At 36.8% G+C, this 20,611-nt stretch overlaps 1 protein-coding gene across 4 annotated transcripts in view; it reads left to right on the top strand.

The window, feature by feature from the left end:
- The window catches only part of LPIN1 (lipin 1), a 47,484-nt gene that overhangs the window by 22,567 nt on the left and 4,306 nt on the right, over positions 1 to 20,611 (top strand). For 3 of the 4 annotated variants that reach the window (XM_071548334.1, XM_071548331.1, XM_071548336.1), the window contains 11 exons: positions 1,091 to 1,278; positions 2,223 to 2,316; positions 4,692 to 4,761; positions 7,595 to 7,687; positions 9,034 to 9,107; positions 11,117 to 11,261; positions 12,734 to 12,882; positions 14,422 to 14,508; positions 16,399 to 16,551; positions 18,361 to 18,475; positions 20,476 to 20,579. In XM_071548334.1, coding sequence (XP_071404435.1) covers positions 1,091 to 1,278; positions 2,223 to 2,316; positions 4,692 to 4,761; positions 7,595 to 7,687; positions 9,034 to 9,107; positions 11,117 to 11,261; positions 12,734 to 12,882; positions 14,422 to 14,508; positions 16,399 to 16,551; positions 18,361 to 18,475; positions 20,476 to 20,579 — 1,272 coding nt within the window. Of the gene's footprint in view, positions 1 to 1,090; positions 1,279 to 2,222; positions 2,317 to 4,691; positions 4,762 to 7,594; positions 7,688 to 9,033; positions 9,108 to 11,116; positions 11,262 to 12,733; positions 12,883 to 14,421; positions 14,509 to 16,370; positions 16,552 to 18,360; positions 18,476 to 20,475; positions 20,580 to 20,611 lie in introns of those variants that run through there. The other variant, XM_071548335.1, reaches the window with a different exon arrangement.

Raw genomic sequence — 20,611 nt, 5'->3', positions numbered from 1 at the left:
TAAGATCTCTTTTTCAGAGTCCAAGCAGAGATGAAAGCAGAAGGAAAATAAAACTTCATAGAGAGGAATATTAGGGCTTTTGAAAGGTGCTGTGTTTGGGCCTGAGAAGTGTGGTTGCTGCTGGTTTTCTAATTTGGTCAATTTAGCATCATATATTGATTGTAGATTGTTATGTAATATACACAGATATTTATGAAAGTTACTCATATGTCCTGGGAGAGCAGTTGGCTTTGGGATATAATTATCCCCATGTCCTGACTTATTACCATGAAGAACATATCTTACTGTTAACAGTATGAGCAGAAAATTATTGGTCTAGTGTTGCTTTACTGTGTGTGATCACCTATAAATAGGAAAGTGAGAAAAAAAAGATTTGGAAGATCCATGACAGAGTTATATGTGAAAATAGTGCACCCTGAGCATACAACATTTGTGACATTTATAGCCCTCTTTCCACATCATACTCTAGTCAATTCACTAAAGTCTTTGAGCAATAACTAAATTTTTCATGGGTATAATGATTTACTGTTTCTTAAAATTTTAATCCTAGTAGTTTATATGTAGAATATTTTATTTATAGATACATGATGTACAAATACACAAACATACACATCCTTTGGGTTTAGCTATCAGTTTATATAATAAATCTAAATTAAACAATCAACTAATACCTTTTTTCTTGTTCCCGTGTGGGAATAGTTCTGCTAGTATAAACTGTGCTTATAGTAGCATTATTTTGTCTAATAAGATTGTACAGCTTCTTGTTTTATTTTTCCTATCTCTTGTGAATAAGTGAAGCTATAATTATACATACCTAGCTTAGGCAAGTAAATAGAACCAATCTAATATTTTAGGGTACTTGAGCCCTATATTACTGTGCGTTGTTTTGCTGTAAAATGTTTAAGAAATTTTCTTTCCAGTTTTCTTTTTTCCCTCTTTTCCCCCCTTTTTAACCTTTTTTTTCCCCCTTTTTATTCTTTTTTCCTTTTTTTTTCTTTGTAGTGTGCATCAGATGTAAACAGTGCTTGTTGAAGGAAGCAAATTTGGGAATGAATACATAAAGACTGAGTTCCTGATTTTTCTTTTTTAGTGGGGATAATGTCCAAAGCAAGAACACGACTGACACGGGGCCACATTCAGCCAGCCACTCTCCACAGTCTGTCGGGAGCTCAGGTGTTGACAGTGGAGCTGAAAGCACCTCGGATGGAATTCGGGATTTGCCCTCCATTGCCATTTCTCTCTGTGGAGGCCTTACTGACAACAAAGAGATAACCAGAGGTACAGAATGACTTTCTGAATTGCAGGCATGTGCTGGCAGCCAGGATTGAGCATCCCAGCCTGAGCCTGCAGAGCCCTCCTGTGGCTGTGCTCAACAATATGTTGCGAAGATAAATACTGGCCATGGAATCATCAGTTTTCTAGAATTTTTCATGCTTAGAATAGACTTATATAGGACTTGTGCTTTTTAACACATTTTAATAATCCACTAGATACAAAACTTTTTGAAAGTATTTTATTGGTATTTTTATTTCCTGACAGTGCTATGTTTTGTATCACAATAATGTTAGTGGTGCTTTTGCCACTTGGTATAGTATATAGCTGGGAAATTCACAGCTGTTGGTGTCAGGAATGAAAATGGTGGTCTGTAAATGGGGACCCAAGGAGAGAGAGGTGGAAAACTTAAGCTGAGTTCCTGCCCTGACTCGAATTTCTTGTGTAACTTTTAGATAAATCACTTAAAATACTGTTCCTTAAACTTCCAGTGGCATAATGAGAAGATAAATGTGTCAGGACTTGCACTTTCTGCAGTAATGTAGTATCATAAAATCATATGAGCCTAATGCTGCACTGATTGCTGCTCCAAAGGTACTTATTAAAACATTTCAAATATGCTGTGATTTAGTGGAGTCATATTGTCATCTGAATAATTTGTAAATTACATAACTTTTCTAAAAGGAGATTTTTCTCCCTCACAGTTACATCCCTGAGCTTTCACTTAAATTGTATGTTAAACAGGAAAAACACCCAGTGGCAAACAAAGAAACACTCAGCATCTTCTGAGATTGAGAGTCTCTGAACAACTTGCTTCCATATTACAGTTAAATCTCAGCAGCTTCATGAGTGTGCAGCCTATTAGTCTGAAAGACTCTAAGAGGTTTAGGTTGGCCCATCACAGGCATCTGTAAATGCATGCTTTAAAAATGTAACTTTCTCCCCCACAGAAGAATTCATAGAACATGCAGTGACATATCAGCAGTTTGTGGACAATCCTGCTATCATTGATGACCCCAACCTTGTGGTTAAGATTGGAAATAAGTAAGTACATTTCAGGGAAAAAGCCTACCATTGTAACAAAGATATTTCTGTGGCACTTCAGTGCCTTAGATCAGTTTAGCCATAGCTGAAAAACATGCTTTGAATGTTTGTAGCTTGGATTCGTCCAGAAAGATCCCACTCCCTAGTGAATTCAGGTCCTTCTAGTTACCTTTTCTCCTTTAAATTGAGAGTAAAGAGCAGTTTCAGGTGACCTATTACAGCTAACTGACACAATTTGAATTTCAAGAAGCTGCTATTAAATGCTAATAGTATTCATACTCAATTGACAGAGTAAAAATTAAATAAGGTATGAACTTGCTAAGGCTTGCCCTGAGCCAGTTTGAATAATTAATATTTACAGGGATATGTCAGTCTACTTGGCAGTCACTCTGTACCCAGCACTTTTTTTGTATATACTGAGTATTTTTCTAATATGCCTCTATGGAGGTACCGCTTTTCAAGACCTGTCAGACTTCACCCACTGAGTCTGAGACTTTTCTGCAAGACTAAGACATTTTGTATGTTTATATTGCAAGCAGCAGGGCAGCACTGTGGTCTGTGCCAGATGCAGATACAGCTTTTTGGAGGATTCTTTAACTTGAGAGCTGCTTGCACCTGGGAGACAGTGTTTGGGGATAGAGGAGAGATCATGGCATTGTGCTGCATTTAGAGGTTTGGCTGCCCTTAGTCATAGACAACACTATGCAAATCTGATGTATCAGGTGATTGTTTGTACTGTGTATGTTATGGCCTCATACCTGACCCTCCCTCTGGTTTGAGATGAGTCACTTGCTGCTGCCCTGCCAGAGTTCTCTGAATTTCATGGTACTATTTACCTGCCTACTCAATGTGTTGGGAAGAAAAGAGTACTTAGTGGGGTTGTTACTGTCATATTCTCTGACTGCTTCAGCTTCCCCAGACAATGGATACTGTAATTGTTCTACTGTCTATAACTAAATTGCCCCATGTTCAACATGTAATAGCAGAAGCTTGATATCATACAGACTACAGCCCTTGATTTTTGTGTAGTTCCTTGATGGAAAAACAGTGAAAAGCTTGTAAAAAATGTGGTTCATACTGTGATAATGAGGTATAGTAAGGACATTAGCTGGCTGGCTGGCAGCCAGAGAGTTGTGGTCAATGGCTCTGTGTCCAGGTGGTAGCTGGTAATGAGCAGTGTTCCTCAGGGCTCTATCTTGACACTGGTGTGCTCTTCAATACCTTTATCAATGGCACAGACAGGGAGATCAAGCACACCTTCATCAAGCTTGCAGATGACACAAAACTGAGTAGTGCAGTTCAATCAGCAGAAGGAAGAGATGCCAACCACAGGGACTGGACGAACTTGAGAAATGGGCCCATGAGACCCTCATGAAGTTGGAATGCAAGGTGCTGCAGCTGTGTCAGGGCAATCCCAGATACGGAGTACGGAGTGGGAGATAACTCATCAAGAGCAGCCCTGTAGGGAAGGATTTGGGGGTTCTGGTGTTTGAGAAGCTAGACATGAGCCAACAGCATGTGTTTACCGCCCAGAAGGCCAACCATATCCTGGGATGCATCAAAAGCAGTGTGGGCAGCAGGTCGAGAGAGGCGATTCTGCCCCTCTGTTCTGCTCTGGTGAGACCCACCTGCAGTGCTATGTCCAGGTCTGAGGTCCCCAGCACAGGAAGCCAGTTCAGAGGAGGCACACAAAGGTGTGATCAGAGGGCTGCAGCACCTCTGGTATGAAGTCAGACTGGCAGAGTTGGGGCAGCTCAGCCTGGAGAAGAGAAGGCTCCAGGGAGACTTCATTGCAGCTTTTTTGTGCTTAAAGGGGGATTATAAAAAGAGAGGGAGAGCAACTTTTTTACATGAGCTGATAGTGATAGGATAAGGGGGAACAGTTTTAAACTAAAAGAGGAGAGTTTGAGATCAGGTGTTAAAAGAAATTCTTTACTGCGAGGATGTGAATCACTGGAACAGATTGCCCAAAGAAGTGGTGGATGTGCCATCTCTGGGCGTGTTCAAGAACAGGTTGAATGGGACCCTGAGCAATTGTTCTAGTGCAAGGTCTCCCTGCCTGTAGCAGGTGAGTTGAAATTAGATGATCTTCAAGGTCCCTCCCAACCTAAATCATTCTGTACTTCTATGATGACTTGAGGAATGTATGACAAATACCTTTCTACTCAAGGGCCCAGCACTCTCGCATACCCTGAAATGTATATGCTGTAAATACATGTGAACATACTGTGGAATAAAATGGGTCTGTATCAGTGCAGGCCAGAGTCTGACCTGTGCTCCATGGCTTTGTGCCTTTAAACTGCCAAGTGATAAATGCAAGGTAGATTGTGATTTGGGATTACAAAATGCAGCAATTGTCTCTCTTGCATGCCCAGGTACTATAACTGGACAACAGCTGGTCCCCTTCTGCTGGCGATGCAGGCATTCCAGAAACCTTTGCCAAAGGTGAGATTGAACATGAAGATTGGTAAGAGGAAGAGTGAAATTATGCCATTGATTAAGGGAGGGAAGAGGGATTATTGTACAAGAGAACAAAGTAATATCTATCCACCCATAACCATTCATCTAGCTTATGCTAAGGGCTAATTAAGGAGGACTGAGTTTGGTCTGTGAATAGTGTTTGTTTGCTAGGCTATTACAACCATTTTCAAGAAGGAAAACTTCCTTTTTTACTTCATAAATATGGATTGTAAACATAAATTATGTTGACTCATGTTAGTGTTTGCTTTAGCTGAATACTTGGTGATTGCTTTACCATTTCATACATAGGCAGTTTATATTATTAAATAAATGTAGGGTCCAGGAATTTTAACCCTAGGGTTTAAACTTTAACTACTGAATAAGGAAGGTCTCCAGCTTGCTAGTTTTCTGTTTCTTGGTTGTTCTGAATCCAGGTAGGTAGTGACTGATTGCTACAACTGTGTGACAACTATGTTGGCTTGTATTAAATATATTGAAGAAGTTCACTTCTACATGACCTGGTGCTCATGACAGAAATACACACTACTGTATCACTGTAGTATCACTGTTGGCACTATTTTGTATCGTGGTTAGCCATGTATTTAATAAATTTTGGAACCTAAACTTTCCTTCTGCCACTTACAACACTTCATGTATCTTTGGGTTGGTTCTACGTAAATTCAAATGCTCTTTCTTTTGCTGTCCATGTGGACTAAAAAATTCTTAAAAGCCCAGAATATTTTCTGCTACTGTGTTCTTTCTTAGTGCCCCATTAGCTCTATATGCAGTCAGATGTAACTGTACAGTAGCATCCCAATATAAAATAAACTGATCCTAAAAGTCCCAAATATCTGGTAAATGTGGCTTGAATTTCAAGGATGTCATAGAGCCACATGTTTTGTGCATACCTGCAAATGTTCTACTAATCATCAAAGGTGCAATTCATCCCATGGAACTCAAACACATAGAAGAAGGTGCATAGTTACCCTACTCTGTATTTCTTGGGTGCTCCCACAGTGGGATTTAGTCCTCGATAGGTGCCTATTGGGTCTTCAGTGGCAAAAATAATGCAAAGTAACTGCATTTTTAATTAAACACTTCGATGCCTGAGCCAGATGTTGTGGGTTTTGCCTAGGATGGGTACATAGAAAGAATTGTTATCAAATGCTTATTCATAAAGTTACAGGAAATAGCAGTTCTTTTAACAGCTTTATAGTTATGCTATTATTTATAGATTATCAGTTGAGAAAAATCTATGACTGTGAAATTCAATGTGTTCATTTTTTTAATGGTTAATTTATTTTCTGAATGCTGATAACTTTCTATACAGTACAATTTTATTTTAGTGGAGAAACCAGTATTTATAGTTGGAACAATCTGTATGATTGGTAAGTTTAGTAGGCTGAACTGTACCTCTAAAACTAAAATTAATTATTTATATTACCAGACATCCTACTGGTTTTCTTCATGACTCGTTATTTACAGTTTTGGTTTGCTGTAGTAATAAAACTAAGGAATGGAAATATTAAGACACTTTACTAAAACAGACACTGTGAAGTGATTGAAAACTGAAGTTTTTGCAAAAAATTCTCTCATGTTCTGCAAAATGCACTTAAGTGCATGTCTGATTGCAAGCATGTGAATTCTCCCACTAAAAGTCAATAGGACATTTGATTGAAGTTGTCGATATGTTTGAGAACCTTTTTGTATTGTAGCTGTTGTTCTCAGTGGTGGCATTCCATTCTCAGTAGCTCCATCTGCTTCCTGTTTTTTGTATTTTGTTTAAAAGCTCTGATTTGCTCCTCGGTCATTTCTTTTTTTCTCGTATAGTTTAAATAATACAGTGAAGGGAACCTATGGAAAAACTGAGAAAAGGGAGGCATTGGCCCACACACTCGCTGAATGCAGCCTCCGCTCTTAACTGCTAAGTGTTCTTAGAACGTTTTTTAAATTTTTTTTTGAAATCAGTAGTCAACAGCACAGCTTTCTTTTGGTGACTTTGCTTACAGTGGAAGGTATCACCGCAGAAAGGCAGTGGCTAAGCTGTTGCACAGTGTACCAAACTCTGTGGCCACCTTTACTATTATATTTTATGTTTTTATATTTGCATTATATTTTCTCCTTTCATCTTTTGCTTCTCTCTAAGTGAAAGAATTCAACTCTCCTTGTTGCAATGCATAAGGCTCCAGTCATTATAGGTATTGAAAGAAACTTCTCTACTGGTGTCTAATACATAGAACCAATGAAAAGTAGCCAGGGTTTATAAACAATCCCACAATTCTAACATCATGAGTCAAATTCATAGCATCATATGAAACTCACAAAAGCTAGTAACTTCTTTGCTTTTTTTCTAAACTGGTGATTAAATATGAACTTTACAGTTATTTTTAAATGAGAATAACCATCTTGCATGTTGGTTTGTTACTGTTTTGCATGACAGCTCCTTCAGGTAGTGATATTTTTCTTTTTCTTTTGTTTTTTTTTAACATATAATTTGTACTAAATAACTTAAAAACAGTAGGTTATCCATTCTAGACATTATACTAATATCTCTTTATGCTTTTTTTTTCTTCTTTGATTTGATTTCTTTTTCATTTAATTTTTAAAAATACCATAAGTATTCATGCTTAAGTTACTTCAGAGCAGCTCTGGATACCATTAGATTTTGCTTTAGTAGAATTTATGGTCCACAGACAGTATGTTTACTTTTATTCTATTTATTATCAGTTAAAATTGTGTGTTTGGCACTTTTTCATTTACATGTATCAGGTTGTTCTTTGTTTTGGGCCTTTTTTATGTTACCATCCATTTATCACAGGCAACTGTGGAATCTATAATGAGGGACAAGATGCCCAAAAAAGGTGGAAGGTGGTGGTTTTCATGGCGAGGGAGGAACAGCACTATTAAAGAGGTAAGTTTAAGAAGCAAGCAAGTTTCCTTCTGGTTGCAGTGGGAAGGCTGAGTATTTCCATATTCATCTCTCAGAACTTTTCTTCAGAAGTAACTTATTATTCAATGTGACTGAGCATATATATATTAAGAGATGTTTAAACATGGTCTGGAATCTGATTTCTTTTGACTTGAGAAACCTTTGGATCAGGTCCTACCTGAAACATTTGCCTGAAGAATTTTGGTTCTGCCTTTATTTTCATTCCCAACTTTGAGGCAGTATTACATAATGTATTAAATCTCTTTTTGGGAACATAGAATCATAGAGTTGTGCCATTAAATTAATGTTTTCATGCAGTCTGCCACCCTTTCTACAGCTTTCTTTTGATAGTTGAAGAGGACACATATTTATGAGTAATGTAAGCTGTAAAATTCAGCGAAACCTAACTCATATATATATGAGTTTGAAAGTCTTTTGGAGTTTCTTTTCAGAGCATTAAAAGTTTGTGGTAACAGTCTTAAAGCCATGAATGAACATTAAAAAACAGTGAAAAAACCAAAGCTTTATATGAAATATTGATCTCCTGTCTAGACATATTTAATCTTTAAAGTTGGCTAATAAAACCTCTTCATATTAATTTATCCTACTGCAGAGTTAGTACTTGAGGGGAGAAAATGACTTCTAATACAATTTTATGGTTGTGCCTCAGTCAGGAACTTCTTTAACCTTGCATGAAATAAGCATTGTACTGCTCTGTGGGTATGGGCTTCAGAGCATGAGATTTTAGTTTTATAGTTGTTCGAAGTTTTTAGAGTTTTCCTCTGAAAGTATTTGGTTATCTCTTGAGCGTGGCAACTTTAAATGGAGTTTTTTAAAGTAGAAATATTCACTATTTAAAAATTTTGTGGAATGACAATCATAGTGTACAGTATCTACTGAAGGTAAGAGGAGTTTGAAAAGTTTTATTGGATTAAAAATTTTAATGAGTGAGTGAAAGGTAATTTTGTTGTTTTTTCTTTTTTTCTCCAGAGTTATATTTTGCTTTTTCAGGAGAAATCTAGCTGTTTGAGGTGTATGAACTGAGTAGTTACGGAGTTGATCTCAGAACTTAAACAGTACTAGATGTGAAATCTAATATTTCTCTCCTTCTTCCATGCAAAACTTAATCTTAATTATCCTCTGGGTTTTATATTTGCAATTTTTAGTTCTTTATTCTTTAAAAAACCATGAGATTTTACTTTGCCTACAAGGAAAGGAAAGAAACATGCTGTTGATTTTTACCAAGTCTGTACAAGACAGAATTAGATTTTCAAATATTTTTCTGTAAACTTTTTCTTTCTACTCAACACATACTTGTGTTTTTACAGGAAACAAAGCCAGAGCAAGGTATGAGTGAGAGTGGACTTATGGAGGACTCTTCACAGATGAGCAGGGCAAACAGGTATCCCCAAAATAATGTGCACCTCAAATAGGCAAGAGTAACATTTAAAAATGAAAGCAAGTTACCTCATATATTTGATCAAAGAAATACTGGGTCAGTGAAATACACTGACTTTGTTACTCACTGCACCACGTAAGTGCAGATAGGAGGGCTCTGCCCATGGCAGGGCTGCAGCCCTTGTGAGTGTACTCTGGCATTTCTGTGGTTTGGCTGGCAGCTCCGTGACACACCTTCCAGCCCTTAGAAAACAAACTGTAACTGGAGCAGTTCTCCAGAGCTGTATGTATTTCTCTACAGTTTTCAAGGGAACATTATAGAGGAACCAGTGTTTTTATCAGATCCCAGTTGCTAAAATTTTTGATTTACTTAAATATATGGCCTGACAACTTAAGATTTTCATGCATATTTTGGGAAGTTCGGGGATCTAAGTCTTCCCAGACTGTTTTTCACAAGTAATAGCCACGATTTTCTGTTAGTACTTTCAAGTATTGCAGAAGTCTCTTCCTTCTTGTGCTCCAAACGAATCACAGTGTATAGCCAGAGTCTCATTTTTAGGAGGGTTCCATAAAATGAGTTTTAACTTGCTTTGGAGGGATGAATTATTCAGGGACGGCCCTCCTGCCTTGCCCCTTTTCTGTGCATACAGATCTTAATGTAGAGACAGCTCATCTATGTGCTGTCTGCACTTACAGCTGAAAAGGGCCAAATTCAGATATTCTCATTATATTAAGTTCAGGGATCACCTTTCTGAAACAAAAAGAATTGGCTGTTTCTCTTTCTGGTGGTCAGTGGCTGCAGCCCAGGTGAATGTGCTGGAAGGAGGATTCCTCATCCTGTAGGAGATTAGCTGTTGTCTCTGTTGCCGCTCTGAGATTGAGAGCCATAGAATAAATCAGAAAGGCTGATTTGCCCTTTAAGAATGACAAGTAACATTTAGATCTGTTTCTTACATGTTTGTTTAAAGATAAACTTTAAAGTGGGATTAAGACTTCAAGCAGACTAGATTCTGAAATTGGTGTTCTTTGTTTAAATTTTAACTGGCCTTGGAATTCTGTCATTAAAAATTAATTGTTTGTGAGCAAAATGTGACAAGTGGGATGCTGAGTAAAGCTCTTGAGATCAGATGTCACAAAGAATAAAACAGGCTTTTAAATGTTGCTAATCATGACATAAAGTACCTTGATATTGGATCAAGAATTCCTAACATCAAACAGCATCCAGGGGTGATTGAAATAAGAGGCCAAATGCTGATTGTTTTAAAGATGAGATTTGTAGGATCTGAAAGAATATTTTATCTTATGCTTACAATGGTAGATTTTTTTTAACTGAAGAAAAATACCCTTAACAAATTTCTAAGGAATGGTTGTAGCAGAAAAAAAATAACTCTGTGTGTTTAAACAGAATGGTGTGAGGGAGCTCAGGTTTTATGACTTTTCATCATTTTATCTTGAATGGGGTAGTCTTAAAAATACTGGAAAAGAATAATCCAATGAGCTGAACTTGCTCATTGAAAGAGAAGGATGAGTTACTTTCTGTAATAAAATAGCCATAAGCATTTCTTTTTTATTAACTTTTAAATTCTTTGGGGAAGGAGAGAAGGGGGAAGAGAAAGCCAGAATGAAAAATACATCTCTCTTCTCCTGAGAGGAGAGGATATTTTATAGTTACAGCATCTGGCAGATATTATTTTTTTTACCACTATGAGATTTTTGAGTCAATACAGCACATTAATTTATATTGGTTAAATTTAAGTAATGAAACTTAGCTTATAGACAAGTGAATGGCTAGAGAAATCCAAGTATGAATAATGGAGAACATGCCTGAATGAAGATTTGGTGCTTCATTGATATATATTCAAAGTCACAATGTGAATGACCTCCTGTGAGACAGTACTTGGGACCAGAGAATCAAGGACTTATTTGGTGACTCACTGTTAATGCATTTTTAATGGATACTGAGATGCATTTACTGACATTATAGCATCATTTTCTGTGTGTGCAATGTTCCAGAATAAAAGATGAATCTTCTTCAAGCGATGAAGACCCTAGAGCTGCCAAACAGAACCTCGGGTCATTACAAACCAACTCGAGTCATCTCTCATTATTGTCTGGAATCAGTTACAAAAAATCACTTCGACTCACTTCTGACCAGCTTGTGAGTTAATTTTACATCCTTGTCCTGAAGTGTCATTTCTAATACAACATGAACCACACTGTTATTCAGGCTTGCAAAGCTTAATTAACTCTCATGTCTTGAATTTAATTCTCTCTTTTGTTACATTTTTCAAAAAAACCCTTTTCCCATCTCTTTTATGTTTGAAGCATGAATGTTGTTCCTTGCAGCAAGTGCTGGCATTCAGTGGTTGGATCCCATTTGAAAAAAAAAAAAACTAAATTCCAAAGTATGTATGTTTCATCTCAGTATACTGGAACCACACTTTTTTGTATGATGTGTATTGTGTGTATGTTAACCCACAGGCCTTTCTTTTTCCTTTTGTCCTCCTCTCCTTTCTTTTTCTCTCATTTATAGGCAGACAGTCACATTTTGCATAAATAGAGTTTTCTGTTAGTAAATTCTGAAAGAGCTGCTTGTGAATTTACTATGAGGCCAGGCTATTAATTTCCTTGGAGCCAATTCTCTTCCTCTGTGGCAGAGATGAATTGACTAATGGTGACAAAACTACTTCAGTGTTGTGTTCTGTATATTCCAATTTGATCTGGAAAAATGGGTTAGTTAATTTAGGGAGATACTTTTTGTCATCCTGTCTACTGCTAATTAATTTTCTGAAGGAAACCCACACAAGGTGTACAGCATTAAACGTCCCATTGCTCACTGCCTCTATAGTAGGTAAGAAATATAGAATTTCTCCCAAGACACAGATGGGATGTGTTCTTAATTTTCTATAGCAAAGAGAAAGCAAGGGTGGCATAAATGTATTGGTACTTTTCAGTTTCAGAAACCTTGCAGAAATTAGCTGAAGCTAAAACTGCTCTTAAATTGGTTTCTTGATGAAACACTGTGAGTGACTGATCAGTTACCCATCAGTTGTTCTTCTTTCCCGCATCCTTTTCAAATAGAATCAAATCAGTCTCTTGTCCAGCATGTCACTAAGCGACATAGGGAACAGTGAAGTTCAGCAAAGTGGGAAAGTGAAGGATATTTAGTGGAGACTGAAGGGTAATATGGTGTGAGAGGTGGGTTATTGCAGGAGAGAGATGCAATACCACAGAACAGAAGTTCCCATATAAACACTCAGTTTATGGAACTTCTTGTTACTCACATTTCTCTGAATGTGTACCTGTATCTCAGAATGGAAACCCCCTATAGATAGTTCCTGTTTCCCCATTTTTTGCTGTTTATATGAAGATTTGGGGATTTTTTTTGTAATATATTTCATTGTGAAACAGAACTTTTTTTTTGTTTATTTGCTTTGGTCTGTTTCATATGTTAATGCCTAATATGCACTGCACAGGGCAAACCTCTGCTGTCATTATCTAGACCATAGCTCTGCTGAAAGCAGTAAGATTCAGTGTGACCAAGGCAATGATCATCTGTGGCTTTGTGTTTGCACTGTGCCCATTTCACATGCTTAGTTTGTTGATCACCTTGCTGGTAATGTCTTGCAGAAAAGCTTAAAGCTCAAGAATGGCCCCAATGATGTGACTTTCAGTGTAACAACACAGTATCAAGGCACTTGCCGCTGCGAAGGCACCATTTACCTGTGGAATTGGGATGATAAAGTTGTTATTTCTGACATTGATGGAACAATCACACGGTGAGTTCATGAACAGGGATTTTATCTGCAAGGACAGGTTGCCTTTTAGACTAAAGGAAAAAGTAATTAACAGGTTTTTTGAGTCAGAGAATAATTATATTCCAATGTTTTGCGAGGGTGTTTATTTTTTTTATATTTGGCTTTCAAACAATGCAAGGATCCTTTCTTAAATGCCATATGGGCCCATTGTTTGTCACCTCTTGGTGTTTCACGATAATATTTACAGCAGTAGTGGAGGACCTTCTGCAAAATCCTAACCTTTTTGCTGCATCACTCTTACAAAATACACTTGCTACATTAAAAAGAAGACACATGCGAGTTTTGTTTTAAAAGGCATTACTGGGGCATTCCAGTGTGAGGTATTATTATTTAGAAGACAAGACTCTAAAGTCAATATCAGAATTATATGGAAAGTTTCAGATGAGTACTTTGGGTAAAACCCGGAATGTTTGAGAGACCAAAATGATGCACTGACTTGCTGATTCTGGTTTATTTGTTTATTTAACATTGAGGTAAACGATTGTGTGTGGAACAGGGGAAACACATAATAAAAATACTAGCACAGTCTTTTAAAGTGAAATGCTTAGATTTGTTTTGAAATCAATTTCTTTCAAAATCAAACTAAGCTATATCTAATTAGGAAAAAGAATGAGGAAAAATAATTTCCAAGAGCAATCTGAGAAGAATTAAAATAATTGATTTAAACTGAAACTTTGTTGTTTCTTGTGATTTATTCATTGTATTGCAAACATTTTTTTGTTGCAAATGTAAATTAACATCGCCTCCTACTTTGTTTTCTTACTCTTCAGTAAAGTGAGTGGGATCTATTCTTTCCTCTGCTGCTGAGCTGCCTAGAGTTACTTAATCACTTCACCTTACAATACCGGTGCAAATCTATCCTAAGCCACTGTCCAATGTTTTCCCCTGTAGGATGCAAGATATTCAGGGTGTGGACTTCTTGCTGTGTATCTGTTCAATGCTTGGTCAAGCAAGGTGCTTCTTTGCACCATTTGTTATTATACTGTAAATAATTTTCTCTCCTATATAGCTGGAAGTATATTGAAACCAGAATAAATATTTCGAAATATTTCATATGTGATGAAGTCCTGGCTTTATGTGGAGAACTTAGTTTAAAGTAAGATAGAATGTGACTTTTCTCAAACTTTCATTTTCCCATGAACTTCCCCTTATGAGTAAAATTGGTTTATTTAGAAAACATTTAATGTAAACTTCAAAAAGTATGCTTAGTACTGGTGGCCTCCTACAGATCTGATTGATGGCCTGTGTGCTGTAACTTCCATGTTAACCTTATGGGTCACAAGCTTATCTGACCGGGGGCACGAGTGTAATTAAAACAACCTGGCAAGGATGAGCACTGAAAAGGGAATAAAATAATCCTCCTGTGATTTCAATCAGTACCTTACAGAAAATCTTATTTTCATCTCCTGCTAGCCAAATAGGCTATTGGGGTTTGTATTAACCTCCTGTTATTATAAATGTTTTTTTCCAGTTCATTTATATTGTTTTTTCTTCTTTCAGGTCAGATACTTTAGGTCATATTTTGCCAACTCTTGGCAAAGACTGGACACACCAAGGGATCGCAAAGTTGTACCATAAAGTGAGCCAGTGAGTATTCAGTAAATCTGTTCATGCATCTGTGGCTTGTTCATGTTTATTTATTTGCACATAAAAATTAAAATTTCTCTAGGCTTCTCTTAAAACCTACAAGGGTGACAATCTCATGAATATCTCATCACTTCAGTGATGCTTACACAGTGTAAACCTCTGCTGCGTGATATCCAGAGCAGAACCTGCTTTGTGATACTAAAAGCAAAAGCCCCCTATCTATGAGTAGTGATTGCACTTCCAGCTATCCCAAATAGATACCTACATGTAATTCCAAAGACTAGTAATCTGAACAAGTTATACAGTTGTAGCAAGTGTAACTTTTTTGCAAACTGGGAATTGCAGCAGTGCTTTAGGTCAATTAATGTCATTGACTGGGAGAGTATCCAGGTATGACCTAGAGCAATATATTCCAAAAAAATGTGGATGTTTCCGCTGATGAATATGAACAGGAAAAACAATCAGACTGTAGAGCTGACATGGGGTGATGTGTGGGAACATTTCTAGGTGACCAAGGCTAATGCAAAAGTACAGGTGTGCTGTACTTTTACCTTGGATACATTTTGCAGTGTAGTCAAACCATTGGGTACACTGGAAGATCAAGGACAGAGTATGGTGAGTTTTGTAATTACCCATTGAGAGAAAAAAGGAAATGAGGAAAAATTAATTGATGTCTGAATGGGATCAGATGAAGTATCTGATTTCAGTTTTTACAAGGAGGATTACTGATTACTGGGGTTTTTTATTGCATTAATATCAGCTTCTCTTACATATTCAAATTACCAAAAATGTTTGAAGAGCCTCTGGTACACATCACAAACATCGTCTTAGTTAATCTGATTTGTTCTGTGTACTAGGGTTATGCTAAGGTTCATTTATTGCTTTTTGTTTTACATGGATAGTGAATTATAAATTATGGATGATGGAATCTAAATTATGCTGGAGATACTTGTCTGTGCATAGAAATACATGTTCACAGAAAAGACAGCACAGCCTGGGAATTGACATGCTGAGTTTTGTTTATAACCCCTGCATTACATTTGGTGAAAATGTTAATTAATTTTTTTAATTGCAGTTGTTATTTCTGTGCCTGCCAGCATTGTCAGTTGTTAGGGCTTTGGGGTTCATAAACATAGGGGAAAAATAGATTTGAGTCATGTTGGTTTTCAAATTACTGAGTTAATTATGTAGTGGCTGGATATTACAGCTGAACACCACATAAATGTTCAATACTTAGATTGAATGACTGTACGTTCACTGAATACAATATTTCTTTATAGGAATTGGAAAGTAAACTACTATTAAGTTGAACTAATATCAGATAGAACTCTATTTTATCATGAACAGAAACAAAGGCAACCTGTGACTTCTGCCAAAATTTATTTCAGTGTCAAGTTAAAGATTACTTATCATACTGTATTTTGAAGTCTGAATTTGTTCCAGCATGAAGGAATATGTTACTGCTGCACATAGACTAGACTGTCTTTGCAGAGGCCCAAAAGTCAGGAATGCAGCAGTGTTAGTACAGCAAAGGCCAGTACACCAGTATCTGTTTTATGCCAAGTGTTTTTCACTTCACAGATGTCATTTCAGTTAATTCTAAGGACAATGGTTCCACCACACGGGAATGGATAGGAAACCTTAAGTCATGAGAAGGGCAGAGATGTTAGCCCTCTTTAGGTGCAATCACAAAATGCAGTGGAGCTAGATGGGTTTGAATTATCCAGGTTTCTGCCATAAATGTTTTTATTCCTTTTAAATTGTTAAGTTAAACATAAGTCTGTTTAACTGTCATGACTTGATTCTTATCAAAGTAAGCCGACAAAATTATTAATACCTAAATACCTGCTTTATTTTTACAGTAGTTTCTTCTTTTATATCTGCTCACAGAAATGGATATAAATTTTTGTACTGCTCAGCACGTGCTATTGGAATGGCAGGCATGACCAGAGGATACTTGCACTGGGTCAATGAACGAGGAACTGTACTGCCTCAGGGGCCAGTGTTGCTGAGTCCAAGCAGCCTCTTCTCAGCTCTTCACAGGTAATGCAATTTCACTTGTTTGCAGAAAGAAACTGAGGTTGGTGCAGGCTGAATTCTCAGCTTTTTCAATTGGGAGTGCTTTAAATACTTTAAATTTTATTTTTTTTTTCTTACATACTGGTGCAAAATTTAACTAAGAAGAAATTTTGATAGACAAAGACCAAAATTCAGTAGATAGTCAATAGATTGTTTTGTTTATGTCTTAGATGTATATTGAGGTGTGTCTGTGTGTGCTGTTTACCAATCCTACTTCTTGGTGACTTCATGTGTTTAATGGTAGCTGTAGGAGAAATGTGGATGTTTTTATAGCAATCACTCGTCTTGACCTGTAAGGCATGCCAATTGTCATAAATATGTTTCTGTGGGAGATTATTTCTTGGTGGGTTTTGAAGGAATTCATATGAAAATGAAGTGAAAGTTTCATATGCCTGACTGCACTGTGGGATTCTATGTGGACAGTGTTATCTTTTCCAGTTGTTGAACTGCAATAAGGGAATAAGAATAGCACAGATTATGAATTATTGTAACTTCTTCCTAATTTAGTGAAGCATGTCAAGTGATTACAGAAAATATTTTAAGCTGTTAAAAGCTGCTGTGACAGGATATATTTCATTAGAATTTCTAATGAAAGGTTGTTCAGATGTTCTCCGGATTGAGTGACATGCTACAGGCTGTCTTACCAGTCATGTTCTAAATATAAGAAACCGTGGAGGTATTACAGTGCACTTCTCAGACTGATTAAATAATAAATGCAGTGAAAGGGTAGTTACCTTATGCTCCTTATATCTAGAAATACATTTAAAGTGATACTCTGGTATCTTGTTTAGACTAAAGAATGCCCATCTTTCAGCATAGACTGTTGTAACTGATGCGGTGCATGGGTAATAAATGACTTCATTGTTATCCATAGGTTTAATTATTGTAGGTTTGAGATCAGGTGTATGTGAGACTGTGGAAAGATGGTTTTATTTGTCTATTGCACACTCTCAAACTTCGATTATACATGGATCTGCTGTTCCAAAGGGCTGTTTTACTCCTATGAATCTTCTGTACTATTCACATCTTCCTTGACATATGTGTTGGTGCTAGGATCTGGGATTTTGAGCTTCTTAAGCACTTTTGTGTCATGCTGGCATCTTCCTATGTTATGGGAACTCCAGACTCTGCCACCTGTTCAGTCTTCTTGCCAAGAGAAGCTGTTGTGAAAGGGCTTTTGCCCAGGGATGAGAACTTCTCTGTTCATTAATGAATTCTGTATTCTGTAGGGAGCATCTGAAGGGAAATAGAAGATTCCTTTATTCCTTAACTTTTGCTAATTAGCAATGATGTAGGGCCCTGATTGTAGAAGATTCTTAACAGGCTGAGATGCTTCTAGCACATATGGTGATTGCAGTTCTTTTAAAAATAAAATTTAAAAAGGCACTATACACAGTGAGGGCTAATATAATCTATGAATCATTCTGCAGTTCTCAGGAGGCAGTTTACTTGATGACAGTTTATGCCTCAGAGGACTTGATTTAGCAGCTACTGCTTGTAATCCACCATCCTTGCTCAGCAGCCATCTTCGCAATGTACATTTCAATAGAAGTTCCCTTGTTTCAAAGGATTTATTTACTGTGTCCATTATGTAAGCTTGGGAATGCTGTTTTGTCTTCAGGGACACCCTGACTTCCAGATGAAAATTTGTTGGAGAAGGGTGGGTGCTCTGCAGCAGTATATAACTAGGTGAAAATGTTGAATAAAGAAAATAAAATGGTTTGTTGTGTATTTCATGTGTACTTATTCAGCTTCTCTCTTTTATCATTTCAGGGAGGTTATAGAAAAGAAGCCAGAGAAATTTAAAGTTCAGTGTTTGACAGACATCAAAAATTTGTTTTATCCTAACACAGAACCCTTTTATGCTGCTTTTGGAAACAGACCTGCTGTAAGTAATAGCCTGAATTTATTTCTATTGCAGAGAACAGAAGGGTTGCTGTTATTTCCTGGTTCTGTTGCATTAGAGCCTAGAATCTTTAAATGGGAATTAAGACTATCTTACTAGGCCCTGTACAAAGGAAATATATTCTTTCTCAAAAATACCACAATGTAGGATGCAGAGACGGAAGAGCAGCAAGTGACTATATCTGCATAAGTTAACAGTTAAGCTAGTATGGAAATGCTGAGCTCATTTTAGTTCTCACAGATAGTGTCAGTGAGATACCCGTGGGCAGACAGAGAGTATTTGAGATTAATATTGGTGGGGTTTACCCTTCACTCTCCTTAGATGTCCCATTGAAGTCAAAAGGCTCTGCATTGTAAGGAAAGGGATATGTTTGACATGACGAGGGGAAGACAGATCCCTGTCACCCATTTGGAGTCTGTATGTTTGGGCTATAGATGGCTCTTATTCCTGCCCTAAAACAAAGAATACCTTAATGCATCTAAAAGAGGTAACAGTCTTTGAGGCTATGGCAGAGGTGGAGACCCTGGCACGTGCTTCTTTAAAAGCATTATGTCAGAGGTGACAGTAGGTCCTCACTGTCCAATTGCTATATTAAATTGTTATACCATACACAACTTAATTTCTGTTATCAAGGTACCTTTAAACATATGATTCTGAAGTTTTTTAAAAACTTTTGTGATGTTGTATTATGGATGAATCTACCTCTACTTCCATTTTTTTGAGCCTCAGGGAAATAGAATCATTATTTTCACACATATTTCAATAAAATTTCAAGTGAAACACTAAGTTAATGTTTCTAAAGTAATTACTGGTAACTCAGTTCTCTGATTGCTGCCAGAGTGCAGGCGTCAGGTGTGTGACGTGCCACTGCCATTGTGAAGATCAGGATCATAGCAGTCTCAATTTTCTGCTCTGCTTGTTTTGTTTTTTGTTTTTGTTTTGTTTTTACAAGAATAAACTCAGGAAATTTCCATTCTTGTAGATGCTACAGGTGTGGACAGTGCGTGGACTGCCAGGATGCTGAATTCTTTAAGTGGCTACGGTTCACTTTTGTTCAACTACTTACTTTTTTATAAAACAATCTTTACAATGTAGATACAAAAATAATCTTTGTATCTTCATTAGTATTCCATTCTTTCACTGCCTTGGCTTTTAAAACCATGATTTATATTAGCAAATTGAAAGATTGTTTTTACTCTGATCTTCTGGGAGATATTTTCATTTTTGGTTTTGTCAAGCTTTTCTTCAGAACAGATCGAAACCTATTTATTGCTTTCCATAGCAATCTGAATTTTTAGAAGACATTCTTAACTTTTTTGATTGTACTTCCCATAGTTGCATCTGCATTACCTGCTGGGGCTCACTGCTGCTATTCTGGCATATGCTTCTTGCTTTCCCTTATTTCCCCCTTGATCTGACATGGAGTATGGCACAAATCTGAACTCAGGAGCTAAGAGATGTTTCCAAGGGTTTTAATGTAGACACATCTGTTATGACTTTCTTTTGTGGCCTTGTCCTTAAAAATAATTCCTGTTTTATGTGTCAGCTACATTTTAACCTCTGTACACTGTTGTAAGATACTTCGTACAGTGCACTCAGAAAATGAAATATTATTTGAAAAAAAAATTAAGGTGCTAATGCTTTTACACTAAATACCACTAGTTTTTTATTGAATGTTACTGTTGAGTCAAGGGAAGTTACTGAAAAAATGAATATGATTTTGATTAATAGTTTAAACTGATCATGGTTTTAACTGAAGTAGCAAACCCTTTACCTAGCAAGAAATTGGCCATTTTATTAAGATTTTTTTAGATTTACCTAATTTGTAACATAATGGAGAATTTCAGGTGCACAAGAACTAAGTAAATTTAGTACCAATACTGTGTGAATGTATTCTTCTGTGTAATATGTTCCAGCAAGAATAACCATTATTGTGCAAAGGCAGAATCATGATTTTTCTTTTTTTATTTTCTTTTTTTTAGGATGTTTATTCCTACAAACAGGTGGGGGTTTCTTTGAACAGGATATTTACAGTTAACCCCAAAGGCGAACTCATACAGGAGCATGCAAAGACAAACATCTCATCGTAAGTAATCTCATCCCTAACATCTTATGGAC

Source organism: Pithys albifrons, chromosome 2 (assembly GCF_047495875.1).
Source record: "Pithys albifrons albifrons isolate INPA30051 chromosome 2, PitAlb_v1, whole genome shotgun sequence".
NCBI lineage: Eukaryota > Metazoa > Chordata > Aves > Passeriformes > Thamnophilidae > Pithys > Pithys albifrons.
The sequence above is the reverse complement of the archived record's forward strand: the minus strand, read 5'-3'. Positions and strand labels throughout refer to the sequence as shown.